General features: G+C 58.5%; 1 protein-coding gene across 3 annotated transcripts; it reads right to left on the bottom strand.

The window, feature by feature from the left end:
• Nucleotides 1-117: 117 nt before the first annotated feature.
• Nucleotides 118-15,581, bottom strand: MAP3K11 (mitogen-activated protein kinase kinase kinase 11). Of its 3 annotated transcripts, none has more exons than XM_060158654.1 (10): nt 14,298-15,563; nt 9,451-9,631; nt 9,114-9,262; nt 8,833-9,008; nt 8,450-8,693; nt 7,833-7,946; nt 7,022-7,193; nt 6,838-6,929; nt 1,584-1,991; nt 118-983 (listed from the first exon to the last, which is right to left on the bottom strand). In XM_060158654.1, the coding sequence occupies exons 1-10, from the start codon at nt 15,034-15,036 to the stop codon at nt 646-648; spliced, it is 2,613 nt and encodes an 870-aa protein (XP_060014637.1). In that variant the 5' UTR covers nt 15,037-15,563; the 3' UTR covers nt 118-645. The 3 variants fall into 3 exon arrangements, with proteins under 3 accessions (XP_060014637.1, XP_060014638.1, XP_060014639.1); XM_060158655.1 differs by having other exon boundaries at nt 7,022-7,157; nt 14,298-15,555; XM_060158656.1 differs by lacking the exon at nt 118-983 and adding an exon at nt 1,084-1,250 and having other exon boundaries at nt 14,298-15,581.
• Nucleotides 15,582-15,586: the final 5 nt, after the last annotated feature.

The following is a 15,586-nucleotide window of genomic DNA, read 5'->3' as shown; positions in this document are numbered from 1 at the left end:
GAGAGGGATGTGGTACAGAGCATCCCAGCCTAGGCCCATGCTGAGGGCATGAGGTCCCCAGGGTCATGTGACGGTTTGGATCCCCTGGTTACCTCCAAGAAAGTGACAGGCTGTGCATGGGGAGACAGCTTGGGGAGTTTATTTGGCTTCATTGGATCCCGAGGCCATGGCCCCAACCCTGGCCGGGGCAGCAGGAAGGCACCCAGAGAGCCCCGGCCCCAAATGACCCCCGGGGCAGGGGGGCCCAGGCACGAAGCCCTGGGGCAGGGGCCACAGTAGCAGGACTTGGTCAAAAGTGCTGGTGACAGCTAAGGCCGGCCCCTCTCCCCTGCACCTCCCCTCCTCCCTGCACCACCCCTGGGGGCAATTCCCTGAGTCAGGCTCTGGTCCTCCCAACCAGCTGGGTACAGTGTTGGGCCCCAGTGGGGCGGGTAAGTCGGGGGACCTGCACGTTGCAGGTGTGGAGGGGTGCAGGCCCCCCGTCCAGTGTGAAGGCTTCCTGTGCAGTGTAGTGTTCCTGACCCCCGGGGGGGGCGGGGTCCCTGGGCGAAACCAAGGCAGCTACAGAGGCATGACCGGCTCCTATTCCAGTGTATGCTGAGGCTCCTGGAGGGCGGTGGGCGCGTGGGGAGCAGCCCGGCCCACTCAGGGCCCTGCCTCTGGTGCCCACGGGGCCTGGGCACCCACGTCTTTGGTCTGCGCCCTGCAGTCCTGAGGGCCCCCTCGGAAGGGGTTGGCGGGTGGAGAGTCCCAGAAGGGGTCTGAGTCTGGGAACAAGGTCCAGGGTGCCCGGCGGGGTGCAGGCTGTGGCGAGGGCAGGGGTGAAGGCCGTGGCCCGGCTGACACAAAGCTCCATGGGTCGATGCGGCTGCGAAGGGGTGAGGGCCGAGGTCGACTGATGAGGCCCAGAGGCGGTGAGCGTGGGGTACCTGGGGTGCCAGGAGCAGAGCGTGATATCCCTGGTGGGGGCGAGACGGCGCTTCCTATGAAGGGAGGGGGAGAGGGCCGAGGTCAGGCAGTCACCACCTCCTGGGTGTCCCCGGGAGGCACTGCCCTGCTCTGGGCCTCAGCTTCCTCATCTGTACAGTGAGTTACGGGACTCATAGCTTCCACGGCCCTTCATGCTTAGGGGCGCATCTGTTTACTACGTAGCAGTTAAGAGTGAGGAGTCCTCTGGAGCAGAGGGACCTGGGCTTGGATCCCAGCTCGGCCACTTACTAGTGGGAGCCTGGAGTCCCTCGATATTTCATCTGAAAAACAGGTATAACCAGAGTACCTAGTTCACAGCCTTGTTTCCATAACTGAATGAGGCAACCTCTGTAAAGCACTAGCAACAGTGCCCGGCACAAGTAAGCAACCTGTAGGAGTTCGCTAGCGTCATCATCTTCATTTCTATTATCTCACAACTGGCCTGGCCTGGCCCCTGCCCCGCCATGGATGGCTGAACCGGGAACTCAGTTCCCTATGGTGCATCCTCATCGCCCTGAGGGGGCAGTCAGCAGACAGCTGTGGCCCCGGCTGTACTGCCCTGCGCGTCCCCACCAGTCCCTCCTCCCCTCTGTCACCAGGCAGAGGCCACTCACCGCGCCTCTCCTCTTCGCGCCGGGGACTCTTGGCTGATGGCTGGCCGGCGGGGACACCCAGTTCCAGCAGCAGGGGCGCGGGGGAGGGCGAGCCGGGGGCGTCGGGGCTCAGCGGGGAGGCCTGGGCGTCCGGCATCTCGGGGGAGAAGCGGATGAGCGGGGAGGGGGGCGGCTCGGCGGGGGACGGTGTGGACAGCGGGGCGCGGGGCGTTGGCGGGGGCTCCCCGCGCTCGCGGCCGGGTCCACCCGGGGGCTGCAGGTCGCGGCCGAGGCCCAGCGAGGCGAGCAGGGCGGTGCCGCGCAGCAACGCGCGCTGGATCAGCTTGGGCGTCCCGGAGCCGCTGCCGCGCTCCGCCGGGCCCGGCCGCCGCGGCTCCTCGGGCTCCGGGCTCGGCCGCGGGGGGTTACCTGGTGGCGGGTACACAGGTTAGGCCGATTTCGGGGGGACCCCTCGGCGGCCCTGGAGCAAGGGCTGGCTTCTGCTCCCCTCTGACGGCCAGCCCAACTCCTCCCAGGCCGCCGCGCCTCCCCCAGCAGACACACTTTCTGGCCTTTCAGAAGGGGCGGGGCCGGGCAGGGTGCGGTGGGCATCGCAGTTTGAGGAACCAGCAGGAGCAAAGCCTGGGAGGCAACCAGGTGTCCTGGAGCCCAGAGATGGAGGGTGGGCTGGAGGGCAGGCAGGGGATCCACCAGCAAGCAAGCTGAGGCCAGATCGGGGCCTCAGTGGCCTCAGTGGATATCTGGAGGGGTCCGGGGACAGGTCTGGGACCCGTGCTCTGTGCCCACCTCCTTCCTGGCTGGGCAGCCCTGGTCCTTCTGCTCGCCCGCCCCCCTCCAGCGGGAGCACACAGGTCAATTCCAATGTACACAACAGCCCTGAGAGGCACGCATCACTGTCCCTATTCCAGAAATGAGGAAGTTGAGGCTCAGAGAGATGAGCTGTTTGCGTCAGGCCTGAGCTGAATGATTTAGGGGCATTATGTTGTCTGATCCTCATGGCCCAGGCTTGGAGAAGTTAAGGGCTCAGCTAAGCCTGAACTGCCCTGGATTTCAGGACATCTGTGTCCTAACCTGTGGGCCTAGGGTTGGCCCGACTCCATTCTAGACCACCTGGGGTGGGTCTGAGGAACCTGTCATTGAGGACGTAGGGCAGTCTGTGATGGCTTCCCACAAACCCCAATTTTGTCAGGTCCTCCTTAGCTCTAGAACCTGCCATGGCTTTCCACTGCCACTAGAAGAAAGTCTAAGCTCCTTGTCTGGGTTTCAAAGCCTTCTCTCTCTTCCTTGGGCCTGCCTGGAGTGGAGCGCTGGGCTGGGTGTCCAGAGGAAGAAATGCAAAGCTGGGAAAAGTGAGTTTCTGCTATGAACCAGGACTTTGCTTGGGGTCCCTGTCCTCAGCCACAACCCTTACCTCATCTTTCTCTATTTTCTTTTTTTGGCCACACCATGCGGTGTGCGGGATCTTAGTTCCCTAACCAGGGACTGAACCCGCGCCCTTGCCAGTGAGAGCACAGGGGTCCTAACCACTGGACCGCCAGGGAATTACCCCCATCTCTCTGACTCTTATCCCCCCACCCCACCCCACCCCTGCAGTGACCACTGCCTTCTAAAATGCAAATCTGCTAAAGACAAGTCTGCTTCAAAAGTCCCCCATCAATTTCCAGGCCCTTCCTGAACTGGCTCCTGCCTGCCTTTCCACCTTCACTCATTCATTCAACAAACATCTGCTGGCCCATGTGCTGGGGCTGCACTGGGCTCCACAGACCGAGGGGATGCAGGCCTGAACCCCACTTGCTGCTTCAGGCCTGTGAGTCCCTGGCTCTCAGCTCTCCCTCCGAGTTCCAACCTGGATTCCTCTTCCTCAGGTGTGGTGGGCCCCACGGCTGTACACACACTATTCCCTCCGCTCAGCACACCTTCCCCACCTCGGCTCTCAGTGATCCCTTATTTACCATTCAAGACCCAGCTGAGATGTCACATCCTCTGTGAAGCTATGACATTCTGATTTATAAAAAAGTATATATTTTGTCTTCATCTCATACCTGGTACAGGACTCCCCAAACCCTTGGAATTTCCTAAGTGTTAGAATGATAAAGGTGAAAGGAGTGCCTTTTGTTATTCATAAGGAGATCTTTTAACCACATCTGAGTTCATATTGATGCAGTCATTTTTGGAAAGCTCCTAAGGATGGGGTCTGGTTGCCAAGGGAACGAACTATATGATTAGAGGGTTAGAACTTTCAACCTCCACCTGCACTGGGAAGGGGAGGAGCTGGAGATTGAATCCCATCACCAATGGCCAAGAATTTAAGCAATCAATCGTGTCCATGTAATGAGGCCTCCATAAAAACCCAGCCAAAGCGTTCCAAGCACTTCTGGGTGGTGAACCAGTGGAGGTGCTGGGAAAGTAGCGTGCCTGGAGAGGGCGTGGACACTCTGTGTCCTCCCACATACTCTGCCCTACACATCTCTTCCATCTGGTTGTTCTTGACCTGTAACCTTTTTAATAAACTGGTAATCTGGTAAGTAAATGGCTTTCCTGAGCTTTGTGAGCTGTTCTAGCAAATCATCAGATCTGAGGAGGGGGTCGTGGGGACCTCTGATTTATAGCTGGTTGGTGGGGAGCACAGGTGACAACCCGAACGTACAACTGGTGTCTGAAGTGGGGAGGAGCAGTCCTGTGGGCCTGAACCCTTAACCTGTGGGGTCTGACACAAACTAACTCCAGGTAGGCAGTGTTAGAATTGGATTGGATTGTAGGACCCACAGCTGGTGTCCCAGAATTGGTCGGTGTGGGGAAAACCCCCAGGCATCTAGTGTCAGAAGTGAAGTGAGTAGAATGGAGAGGAAAACAAGAGGTTTTTCCTCATTTAGAAGCTTTGCCAGAATCCCCTGTAACCTGTGCGGTTCTTGCTCACGTTATGCCTTGTACAGCCCTCGCCCCACCACGTACTACTCCCTACTGTCCTTGTTTATTTCTGAGTCTGCTTTTCCGCCAGACTAGGCCCTCCCCAAGGTCAGGGCAGCGTTGATCTCTAGCACACTGATGCCTGGCTCATAATATATGTCAATACATGTTTGATGGAAGAGTCCATTCTTACAATCCTTGTGACAACCATGTAAGGTGACTGCTGTTACGCTACTTTACAGGTGAGGAAACTGATCATTTACAGTGAGTTTAAACAGAACAGGGGAAAAACATGTTTAAAACAGGCAAGAAAAATGGAACAAAGTGAAGTGAAGCTGGAGGTCAGCACACAAACTAAGAATGGAAAGAAGTTCCTGAGGCCGATATTCTGAGAAACCGAGGTTCCCAAAAGTAAGCGACTTGCCCCAGGTAACTCGGCAAGGATTTTAATTTGCCTCTAAGCTCCCTGGCAGTAAGAGTTGGCAACCCTGTTGTTAAGGAGAAAGAGAAAAAACATGCTTGACCCAGAGACGAAGGTGAAATCGCTTCTGTGGGGCCTCACAGAGAGGACACGGCCACGTGGTAGTTAGCGGCTCCAGGGCAACAAGCTTCAGGCGGCAGTTGCTGTCAGTGCAGGCTGACTGCGCCCACCAATCTGCCACTCATTGCAACCAGTTCCCCAGGGGCCAGAACACCCAGGTGCGGACAAGGGGTGGGAGCTGGGGCTCCCCGGTGGTGTGGCTAATGCCTGGGACAGTCTCACAGGGTCTTTCATTCTTAGCCAGGTTTTTCACTCTGTGGGTGGTTGGGAGGTCAAGGTCATGCACTCGTAGGTGGGCCCAAGATGGCTGGAGGGTGGGCTTGCACCAGGGGAACCAAGTGCTCAGCCAGCAGCTGGGCTGGGACAGGTGATATCCTTTTAGGTAAGAGGGCAAGCCAGAGAAAGATGGGGTCCAGGCCATTGTGTCGCTGCTCCTGGGAGCTCAGGGAGAGTAAGGCCAAATGGATCTGCAGAATATGGTCAGGGGCTCCTTCAGACCACACACCCAGGTTGACAGGACCTCAAGTTCTCCATTGACCCTTCTGGCCTGGGGCGTTCTAGAGCAGGTGACTACAAGCAGCCCCCTTGGCCTTCCAATTCTCAGTTCAGTGCCTGCAGCACAGCCAGCTTGGGCAATGCAACTGCTGGAGCAGAAAATGGTGTGGCAGACGGGGCTCCAGGGCCCTGCCTCTGGAGTCAGACCTGGGCTCAAATCCCTGTTCTGCTGTATGCCCTATTTCAAACCACTTAACCTCTCTGTGCCTCAGTTTCCTCCTCTATAAAATGGCACACAGGAAGGACCCAATAAACGTTTGCTGTTATTGTTACTGTGAAATGTAGCTCAGGTAATGGTGGAGGTGACGCGCTGGGTGGGGTGAGAGGAGTGAGTCTAACTTGTTTGCTGAATAGGACTCTGGTCTGATAACAGTTAAGCCAGGTCCTATATTCTGGCTGCGAGAAGCAGGTACAGCTGGGGGCTCTAAAGGGACCCACGGGCAAGGGAGGCTGCAACTTTCTAGTCCCTGCCAATGCTGGGCAGTGCTGAGCTGAGCCCTTGTCCCTCTGACACAGGAGCCCCAGTTTCTGCTAACCCCCTAGCTTCCCAAGTAGTTTGTATGTGAGAAACCCTTTCTTCAAGTGAAAGTTTCTGGGAAAGCTCACTACGAGCATGAGAGTCAAAGTCTCCCTGGGTTCAAATCCTTAGCTGGGGGATTTAGGCAGATTACTTTACCTCGCAGAGCCTCTGTTTTCTCATCTCTCAAATGGGTATAATAATCCCTCGTGAGATTGTTGCTTGGATGGAATGCCTGACACACAGTAAGTGCTATTGCCATTATGGAAAACAGAAAAGTCCAGAACTGCCCCAGATGCAGTGAGTCGGCCCTAGATCCCCACCCGTTCAGATTTCTTATCCTCTTCTCCACCTACAGGCTCCCCAGAAGGGACTCTGAGAAGCACAGTGTGGCAGCCACTTTTCTAGCTCCACCCCACATGCACAGTTTCCTTCTCTTGTCTCGGCCCAGCTTCCCCTGGGTCCCAAATGCGGGGCACCGTTCCTTGTTTTCCTGTCTTCCCTAGAGCTTGCTGAGGGCACAGCAGCTGCCACAGGGCCAGGGGAGAGCCCTCTTGCAGGCCAGCCCTGAATAGGGTCCCTGAGGCCTAGGCTGGATCCAGCTCAGTTGTGGGCTGATGGGTCAGACCTGGGTTCTAGGAATGGCCTGCCTTGCAGGCTGGCTTCTTGTAGCCTGCCCATAGGACCCACAGGAGTGCAGCAACAGTCTGCTGGGGGGAGACAAGGCCACTCACCATTGAGCATGGGGGGTGTGGAAGGAGATCCTAAGGGGGATGAGTCATCTGAATCCAGGTACCACGTGGCTTCGTCCATGCGGGACCTTCTCCTGGTGAGGGGACGAGAGGGGAGTTGTGCTTCGTGAATCTCAGGACTGTTGGGAGGCAGAAGACACTCGGTGGGTGGCACTCAGGTACTCACCTCCCGTTCTGGGCTTCTCCGGGCTTGGGGGAACTGGGCCCCCAGGCCCAGCATGCTCGCCGCTCTCCATTGCTTGAGTCCTCTAGACGTCTTGGGGACTGTCGGCCCCATGCCTGGCCTGGTTCTGCAGGCTCCACTGTGGCGGGCAGGGGGAGGGGGGAATGGAAGGAGTCTGAGCTGAGGTCAAGAACCCTGATCCTTGTCCTCCCATCATGAGAATCAAGCTCCAGGGGCAACTTCTTGGAGGATTGGGGTGGGGTGTGGGTCAGGCTGGGCCCCATCCCATTCCCAGGGTGAGCTTTGGGCCACAGAGAATCTGAACAGAACTGGGGTAGGCGGGTGTGGGGTCCTGGGACTGGCAGTGAGGCATCTCATCTAGTCCTTCTTCACCCGGCATTTGCTGCTTAGTAGTTAGTACAGCCACTACAGCAAACTGCGTGGGTTTGAATTCTGACTCTGCCACTTGCTAGCTGTGCAACATTAGGCAGTTACTTTTCTCATCAGTAAAACTTATATAATAACAAGGACATCTACCTCACAGGGTCTTCGTGAGAAATTAATATTAGCAAAGTGTTTAGGAAAATGAATGGGACATAGTGTCATACAATTGCTAGACTGAAAAAAGTTGTAAAATGCATGCTGCTTGGGGAACTTAGAGGTACCAGTTTAGACAGATAGGGGAGGGCGCCTGGGAGCAAGGGAGAAGAGGAGGAGACAGTGTGTGGGATCTACTTCCAAGGATAAGGTTTGACTGACAAAAGGATAAGGTCTGGGGGTAAGGGCATGGGCAAGGGGAGGCGAAGTTTCTTACACTGGATGGCCCGGAACCGGGGGAAGGTGGGCGAGTCCCCAGCCCCGACCTCGAAGACGTTTCTCCTCCTGTCCAGGCCGGGAGAGGCCTGCACGGTGATGCGGTGTTTGAAGTCTGGGGTTGGGGGGGAAGCAGGGCGCAGGTTTGTGGTGAAGGAGAGACTGGATCCTAACCTGCAGGGCCCCTCGGCAGTTCCCAGGCCACGCAGGCAGTGCTGGAACAGGGCCTGGCACAGTGGCTGGGTGACTGGGGTCGGCCTCACTGCCTTCCTGGGCCCCAGGCTCTCCGTAAGGAAAGCAGACCTCTCACGCGGAGAAGCGCAGCGGAGTCGGAGATTCCCAGGAGGCGGCCCCACCCCACTCCCTCGGCTTTCTCAGAACTTTCATGAGCCCCGCCCCTTCCCGGCCGTAGCCATTCCCAGGCCGACATGCAAATATTCCCGCCAAAACCCGCCCACAAACGAAAACACACTCCGGGCCCCTCCCCTTCCAGCCTCGTCTTACAGGCCCACCCACCAACGCCCTAGACCAATCCCGGTGTGGCCAGCACACCCGTCTGACCCCACCCCTCCGCCCACGAAGCCAATGGCGGGCGGCGTGCTGGGACCCGCCCCTTACCGAGCGGCATGCTGATGCGCTCGCCGCCGTCGCGCGCGCGGAGTTTGCTGCGCTTGAAGGTTCCGCGGCGGCGGCGAACGTGTGGCCGTTCGCGATCAACTTGCTGCAATAGAAGCGTCAACTCGCGCTCGAACACCTCCAGCTCCCACTGGGCCAGCAGGTGCTCGCGCCGCCGCAGCTGCTCTGCCTGTGAACGCTGCTCACGCGCCGCGCGGGTCAGCTCCTCCTCGCGGCTCAGTAGTTCCTGTGCCCGGGACAATGGAGGCGGTGGAGTCAGTCGGGTACGGTCTCAGACGCTCACCCCCACCTTCTGCCCCATGGAACCCGGGGAGACATTCCTTCCCGGCGTCCCCTTCCAACCCTGGGACCCCGACTCCTCCCACCTTTTCTTTGGCCCGCAGCTCGTCAAAGAGGCCTTGGATCTCGCGCTTCCAGCCTTCCTGCATGGAATGGAAGGAGTCCCGCGGCATTTCCCGCAGGACCTGCGCCTCTAGTGCCTCCAACTGCTGAAGGATGGAGGCGAAGTCGGGCCTGCGGTGGGGATCCTGCGCCCAGCAATCTGGGGAAACGGAGTGGAGGGGGGACAGGATAAGAAGGGGTCTGTGAGTGGATATGTCCTGGGCCAAGGAGCTCTGCCCCTCACCCTCCTGCCCCATCCCCTTACCGGCCATGAGCTGTGCGAAGGGCTCGGGGCAGGTGGATGGGATGGGCAGTGTGAGCTTGTTAACGGCCACTCCATAGGCTACAGCAAGGCAGTCGATGCCACGGTAGGGCACCTCCCCAGTCAGCAGTTCCCACAGGAGCACCCCAAAACTGTGGGTGAGACAAAGGGTCTATGTCCCCTCCTCTACTTATTCGTTGCCATTTCATCCCAAGGCAACCAAGAGCTCAGTGGTCTGTGTCCCTCCCTCTGGGCTCTGCTTGTCTGCCCAGCCCTAGATTTTGGCAGCCACCTCTGCCCTCTGCAGCCCCATATCTGTCCAGCCTCCACCCAGCCGCACCTCCAGACATCGCTGCCCTTAGAGAAGGTGGAGGCCTTGATAACCTCAGGAGCCATCCAGGCATAGGTGCCTGCAGCACTCATTTGCGTGGTTTTGTGCCACTCGCGGGCCAGGCCGAAGTCAGTGATCTTCAGGGTCTTGTGCTCCATGTCGTCACCTTCAATGGGCTGCAGCAGCAGAACTGGGGAAGAGAGGAAGGGCTGTGGTGCTCCAGGCTCAGGTGGTGGGGACAAGGGAGGAGCTGGGAGCAAACTGTCATCTGACAGACATCCTGGCTGGGTACTGGGGGCACCGAGGTGAACTGGTCTCAATCTTGCCCTGGAGAGCTCATAGCTGGGGTTGGGGTAGAATCAGACAATAAGCACAAGGCTGGGAAACATTTACCAAGGGGTTACCAGAGGCCAGGCATTTTACACTCAGCATTAGCACTCACAAAAATAAAAGTCTATGAGGTAGACATCATTATCCCCATTTTGCAGAAGAGGAGACTGAGCAATAATTTGATTTAACCTAGGGCATATGCAAATAAAGCAGATGCCACGACCTGGTCTGTGTGCTTCCAAAGCCAGTGCTCTAACTTTCTCCTAACACTGCACGGAATAGAAATGGGCAATATGGGGACCTTCCTGGTGGTCCAGTGGTTAAGACTCCACGCTTCCACTGCAGAAGGCACGGTTCAATCCCTGGTTGGGGAACTAATATCCCGCATGCCACGGTGTGGCCAAAAAAAAAAAAAAGAAAGAAAGAAGTGGGCAATATGGCAGCCTCTCAGCATTTGTAACTTTGATTTCAAGAGAAACCTGTGTCTTGTCATTTTGCTGAGGCAGGAGTGTGAATCAGAACCTGCCTCGGGGTGGGGAGCAGGAGGGAACCCCCTCGTGAGAAAGGAAGCCCAGCAGGCATTACAGACCCCTGGTGTCCATGTCCCATTGTGGCTAGCGCACCCGCTCCCAGGGGAAAGATTCCAAAAGATATCCACTGATGCAGCTGGATGTGAAGAGAGAGAAAGGGGTCTAAGAAAGTGGTGGTTCTTGGCTAGAAAGGAGTTTGGGACAAATGTAGTAGTGGATACACGTGGCAAGGGCTGATGGCTTTGTCCCATATGGGGCCACCATACTCTGTACAGAGAGGAGAAGCAGCAGCTTGCAAATCTCTCACCAGGAAAAGCATGGCTCAAAGGAGAGAAGTTTTAGAGGAATAAAAAGAGGACAAAATTATAGAATTTTCAAGGTTCTGAAGAGGCCTCTCTACTTTTCTGGTTATAGCCAACTGCATTGTAGAGAAGTGACATCCAAGCCAATGACATTTCTGAACACACGTCCTTTCAGGGCACACCTCTCAGCAATCCTGCCCAGAGTGACAGCACCATAGTGGGGGCAGAGGACACGGGCACCTAATACAGCCCAGCGAGTCAGGGAAGACTTCTCAGAGGAGGTGACAGAAGCAGGGTATTCGCTTTTCTAGGTCTAAAGCCACAACTCCTGATCCTGCTGCTGGCCGAGCTCTCTGGGCCTCCTGGGGGCATCTGGCACTGCTGCTCAACCCCTCCCTGCTGTCCTTGGCTCCCAGGACCTCTGGCTGCTATTGCTGTTTCCTTCAGGGCCTCCCCACCCTTAGCCTTTTCAATGCTGGCGTTCCTCAGAGCCTGGCCTCCCCTTGACCTTGGCCCACTGCCCCCAGGCTGTCCTGGACTCTCCCAGGTGCCAGCTGCCCCCTCCTCACTGGCAGCTCCCACATTGGGAGCTCCAGTTCAGAAGTCGATCCAGCTGCCTATCAGCTGCCCTACCTGACGTCTTTATGCCCTCAACAACCATCTTCATCCTTCCACCATGCCTGGCAAATCTTCCCACAATTTCTCAAAATTCAGAGAATGATCCTGCAATCTACCCTCTCCTCTTAGCTAAACTGGGGCTGAGTACTGAACAGTTAAAGCTAGGCATGACGACAAAACCCATCTCAGAGGGTCATCATGAGTATTAAACAAGATCACCTTTTTTTTTTTTTTTTAGCGGCACCAAGCGGCATGTGGGAACCTAGTTCCCCAGCCAGGGGTGGAACCCGTGCCACCTGTAGAGAGGAAGCGCAGAGTCTTAACCACTGAGCCGCCAGGCAAGTCCAGCGAGATCACGCTTCTTAAAGCTTTAGCGCGGGATCTGACAGTTGTCCTAAAGATTCTGCTGCTAATCTCTCTCACATTGACTTTCTCCTCCAACCTCTAACATCTTACTCCCAGCTTCACAACAGCCTCCGGCCCGGCTGCTGAAGACTCAGAACTGGACCATTCAGTAAGCTCTGCGAAAGTTCATTCCAGAGAAGAGCCGCCGCAGGCTGGGGCAGGCAGCTGGAGAGGGACCAGGCAAAGGGATCCATGTACTGGGGCTGGGGGGAGGGACTCCCGCCTCCTCTGGTGCCAGGACCCACCCATCCTCTTGACGGCTGCTTCTCAGTCGGGTCTCTAGCCACTTGTGGTACCTCACAGACTGGTGAATCACCTTCTGCGCCAGTATCTCAAGCTGGGAGGCCAGCCTCCCTTTTTCGGTCAGGTAATCTGAAGTCCAGAGAGGGGCAGCAACTCACTCGAAGTCTCAGGACTTCTTTCTATTGGTGGCCTTTCTGCCGCCTCCTACCCCCCAGCTTGACCTGACACCTGTGAAGCCTTATCCTCACCTCCGTGTCCCCTGCTTTTCTCCAAGTGCCTTGAATTTGTTCCAACCCAAGTTGCTCTTCTGGTGTCTGATGTAGACCTTGGGGATGGGGCGGTCAGGGGTCACTCAGAGGAGAAGGGGCTAGAGATCCCCCTCCCAGCATCCCCTTAGGGCTCCCTGCCTCTGAAAGGGACCTGGCCCCCAGCCCCCTTCCTGGGCTGCCTCTGTGAAGCTCGGGAGTGGCCTAGGCAGCTTACGCCTCTTCCGCTTCCCTCCCATGGTCCCTACTTCTCCTTTCTGGGAGGCCTGGCTCAGGTCTCCAATGGGGGCGGGGGTCCTTTGGTGGAGAATTGGGGGAGGTCAGGCCCAGGCTGGGCTGGCTGGTCAGTCCTGTGACTCGTGGGCCTAGAGAATTCCCCCTCCTCTCCCTGCCAGGCTTCCTCACAAGGCCCCCATTGTCCAGGAAAATCACGCCATTGTTTCCTGCCTGCGCCCCCCCCATCCCAGGGACTCCCCCCGCCAATGCCGCAGACAGCAGCCCGGGCCTAGAACTGGGGTCTGCGAGGTGGGAGGCCAGGCTCAGCAAGGCTAAGGGCACCCTGCCTGCCTTTCACCACCACCCAGACTCTGGGAGGGAACTGGGGGGGAGTAGGGGCGCAATCCCTGGCTCCTTCCTCTCCCACAAACCCCCTACCCCCAGCTCTTTCCTCCCCTGCAGGCAGCTGGGCTGGGGAGAGAGCAGAGGCTGGAGCAGGGGCAGGAAGCCGGCTCAGGGGCAGCAGGAAACGCAGGAAGCGGTGGGGAGGGTGGGGAGCAGGAGCCTGGGCTATTGTTCCATTTTTTCTGGAAAGAAAACTGGAGGAAAAACAGAAGACGGGAGTCCCCTCCCCCCAGGCCTTCGGGGAATCCCCCTCAGGCTGGGGCAGGGAGTGGGGGTCCCTAGATGGCTAGGGCCCAGGAGGGAGGCTGAGAGGTGGGATCTGCCCCCTACTGTGGATGAGAGGAGTGGGTGGGGTCGCTGGCAGGCCTCCCCAGGCCCCTCTGGCCCTGGCAAGGACTTGGATATCACTGGGCCCTGGTGTTCTGCTCCCCACAAGCCGCTTATCCATGCTCAGCCCAGGCCAGGAGGCTCAAAATATCCATGCTCACCCCTCCAAGAGCCACCCGTGCCTCTCCAGTGACCTCACCGGCCCTTCCTTTTGCTCTACAGCTGCACCTCAGCCCCCAGCAGGCCCAGCCCAGGTACCCACTACCGTGCTGCGGCCTGCCTCCTTGCCTTTGCTCTTGTCAGGCCCTGCATCCAACTGGGTCCCTCCTGAACACTCCCTGCTTTGGGCTTGGTGTGAAGCTCGTCTGCTTCAGAAAGCCCTCCCAACCTGCCACTTGCTTGTCTTGGGCCCAGGCTGGGCAGCGTGTAGGACCTGAAATGGCTGGAGATGGAGTGCCTTACCGCTTGAGTCTTTCTTAGCCCCGCCACGCCCACTCCCAAGTGCTGATTCCAGGCAAAGCCCTCTTGGTGATCCAGCCTTCAAACATCCACACCCATGGCTGAGGACCCACTGTGTACCGGGCATCGGATGCCCAGCCTGTTAAGCCGTTTCACCCTCCCGATCACTCCCTTTTTACCGAGTCTGAAATCGAGGTTCTGAGTTGAAATAACCAGCTAGAGATCATGCAGCCAGGGGGGGAGGGGTGGGGCCAGAATTCCATCCCTGGCCCCAGCTTTGACCACCACGGGGCAGGGGAAGAGGGTGGTTTTTCCCCCTTTGAGATTTCTGTTCTGGAGGAGCTGCCCACCACAAGTGGAGGGGGGAGGAGGCACCAACAGGACAACGGTGAACTTCAGGGGAGTTCCCTGCAGATGAGGGGGCGCCAGCACCCAGCACTCCTCCTTCCTTGAGGTAGTGGCCACGGTTAGGCAAGCTGCTTACGGCCCACGTGAGAGGTTCCAATTTTTTTAACTTGGCAGCTGTGGGCTGGGATCAAGGACTCTTTTTGGGGATGGGGCGTGAAGGACTCTGTGGGGTGCCTGGAACTCCTGCTTTGGGGCTAGTGTGAGCCCACGGGCACCCCGGTCAACTCAGATTCCCCTAGGGGAGGAACTCCTGCCTCTAGTAGATCCCCAGGTAGGCTCAGCTAAGCGTTGTTAGTAGGTGTGTACTTGGGCCATGCCAACCTCCACCCATGCTCCCCAAAACTCACTGTTGTTGGACTTGAGGTCTCGGTGGATGACAGGCACCAGGGCCTCGCAGTGCAGGTAGTGCATCCCACGAGCAATTTGCACGGCCCAGTTGACGAGCACATGGGGGGGCACACGCCGCCCAGCCAGGGCGCGGCTGAGGGGCCCGCCGGCAGCATACTCCATCACCAGGCACAGGTTGGGCTCCTCCAGGCACACGGCCTTGAGGGCAATGATGTTGGGGTGTGCCAGCATGGCGAAAAGCCGGGCCTCCTGTCGCACGCTCTCAGCTGTCACGCTGATGTCTTCATCGGGGTCCTGGCGAGCTGCCTTCACAGCCACCAGCTCGCCTCGCCAGCTGCCGCGGTAGACCTTGCCGAAGCCACCGATGCCGATCACCTCCTCCAGCCGCAGCTCCTGGAAGCTGGCCATCTCGCAGGGGGGCGGGCCGCCGCCCCGAGACACATAGTTGGACGGAAAGATGCCCACCTGGCCTCCCACCTGGCCCGCCCACCAGCCCTCATCGCCTGAGATAGCTGCATCCCGGGACAGCACCTCCACACGGTCGCCCTTCCGCAGGGCCAGCTCGTCCTGCCCATTGGGCTCGTAGTCAAACAGGGCTGTCCACACAGGGTTGGCATAAGCTGCCGCCTTCGGGGATCCCTCTGGCCAACCTCCGCCGCCTCCCCCACTGCCCCCACTGCCACCGCTGTTCCATGACCCCAGCGGGCTCTTGAGGAAGAGGTTCTTCAAGGGCTCCATGGCTGGGAGCTGGCGTTGGTGGGTGTGGGGGACCTTCCCTGGGTGCCCCTGGTCCCCACCCTTGCTGACTGCCGAGGCCCTAGTCCCGGAACCTGGGCATCCGGGCCCTGGCCCTCAGCCCCAGACCCACGCCTCTCTGGGGAGCCAGGAGTGTCGCCTCCCGGCCCCCCGCATCTCGGGCTTCCGGGGGAAGGCGACCTAGGGCAGTGTGGTCAGGCTCGGGGGGTGGGCCCCCGGGGCCTCCGGCGTCTCACCATCGCTGGCACAGACGGGCCCGGGCGTCCCTCAGTCTGGAGCAGTCCTGGGAGTCTGGCTCCGGCACCCGCCAAGTGTAAGGTGGGGCCAGCAAGGGGCAGCGCCTGGACTCCGGTTGGGTCTCTTTGCGCAGGGGGTGGCTGGAGTGTCTCTAGCTGGGCCAAGCTGCCTCTTCCCGGCCGGGCTCTCTCAACCCGATGGCTCCAACCCCGTTCCCTTCTTCCTCCTCCCTTTGTACTTTGGCCCCGGGGGCGGGAGGCAGAGGTGGAGGGTGGAGTTTCACTTTTTTCCGCTG

Source organism: Lagenorhynchus albirostris, chromosome 9 (genome assembly GCF_949774975.1).
Source record: "Lagenorhynchus albirostris chromosome 9, mLagAlb1.1, whole genome shotgun sequence".
Classification (NCBI taxonomy): Eukaryota; Metazoa; Chordata; class Mammalia; order Artiodactyla; family Delphinidae; genus Lagenorhynchus; species Lagenorhynchus albirostris.
This window is presented reverse-complemented; position numbering and strand designations above follow the sequence as displayed.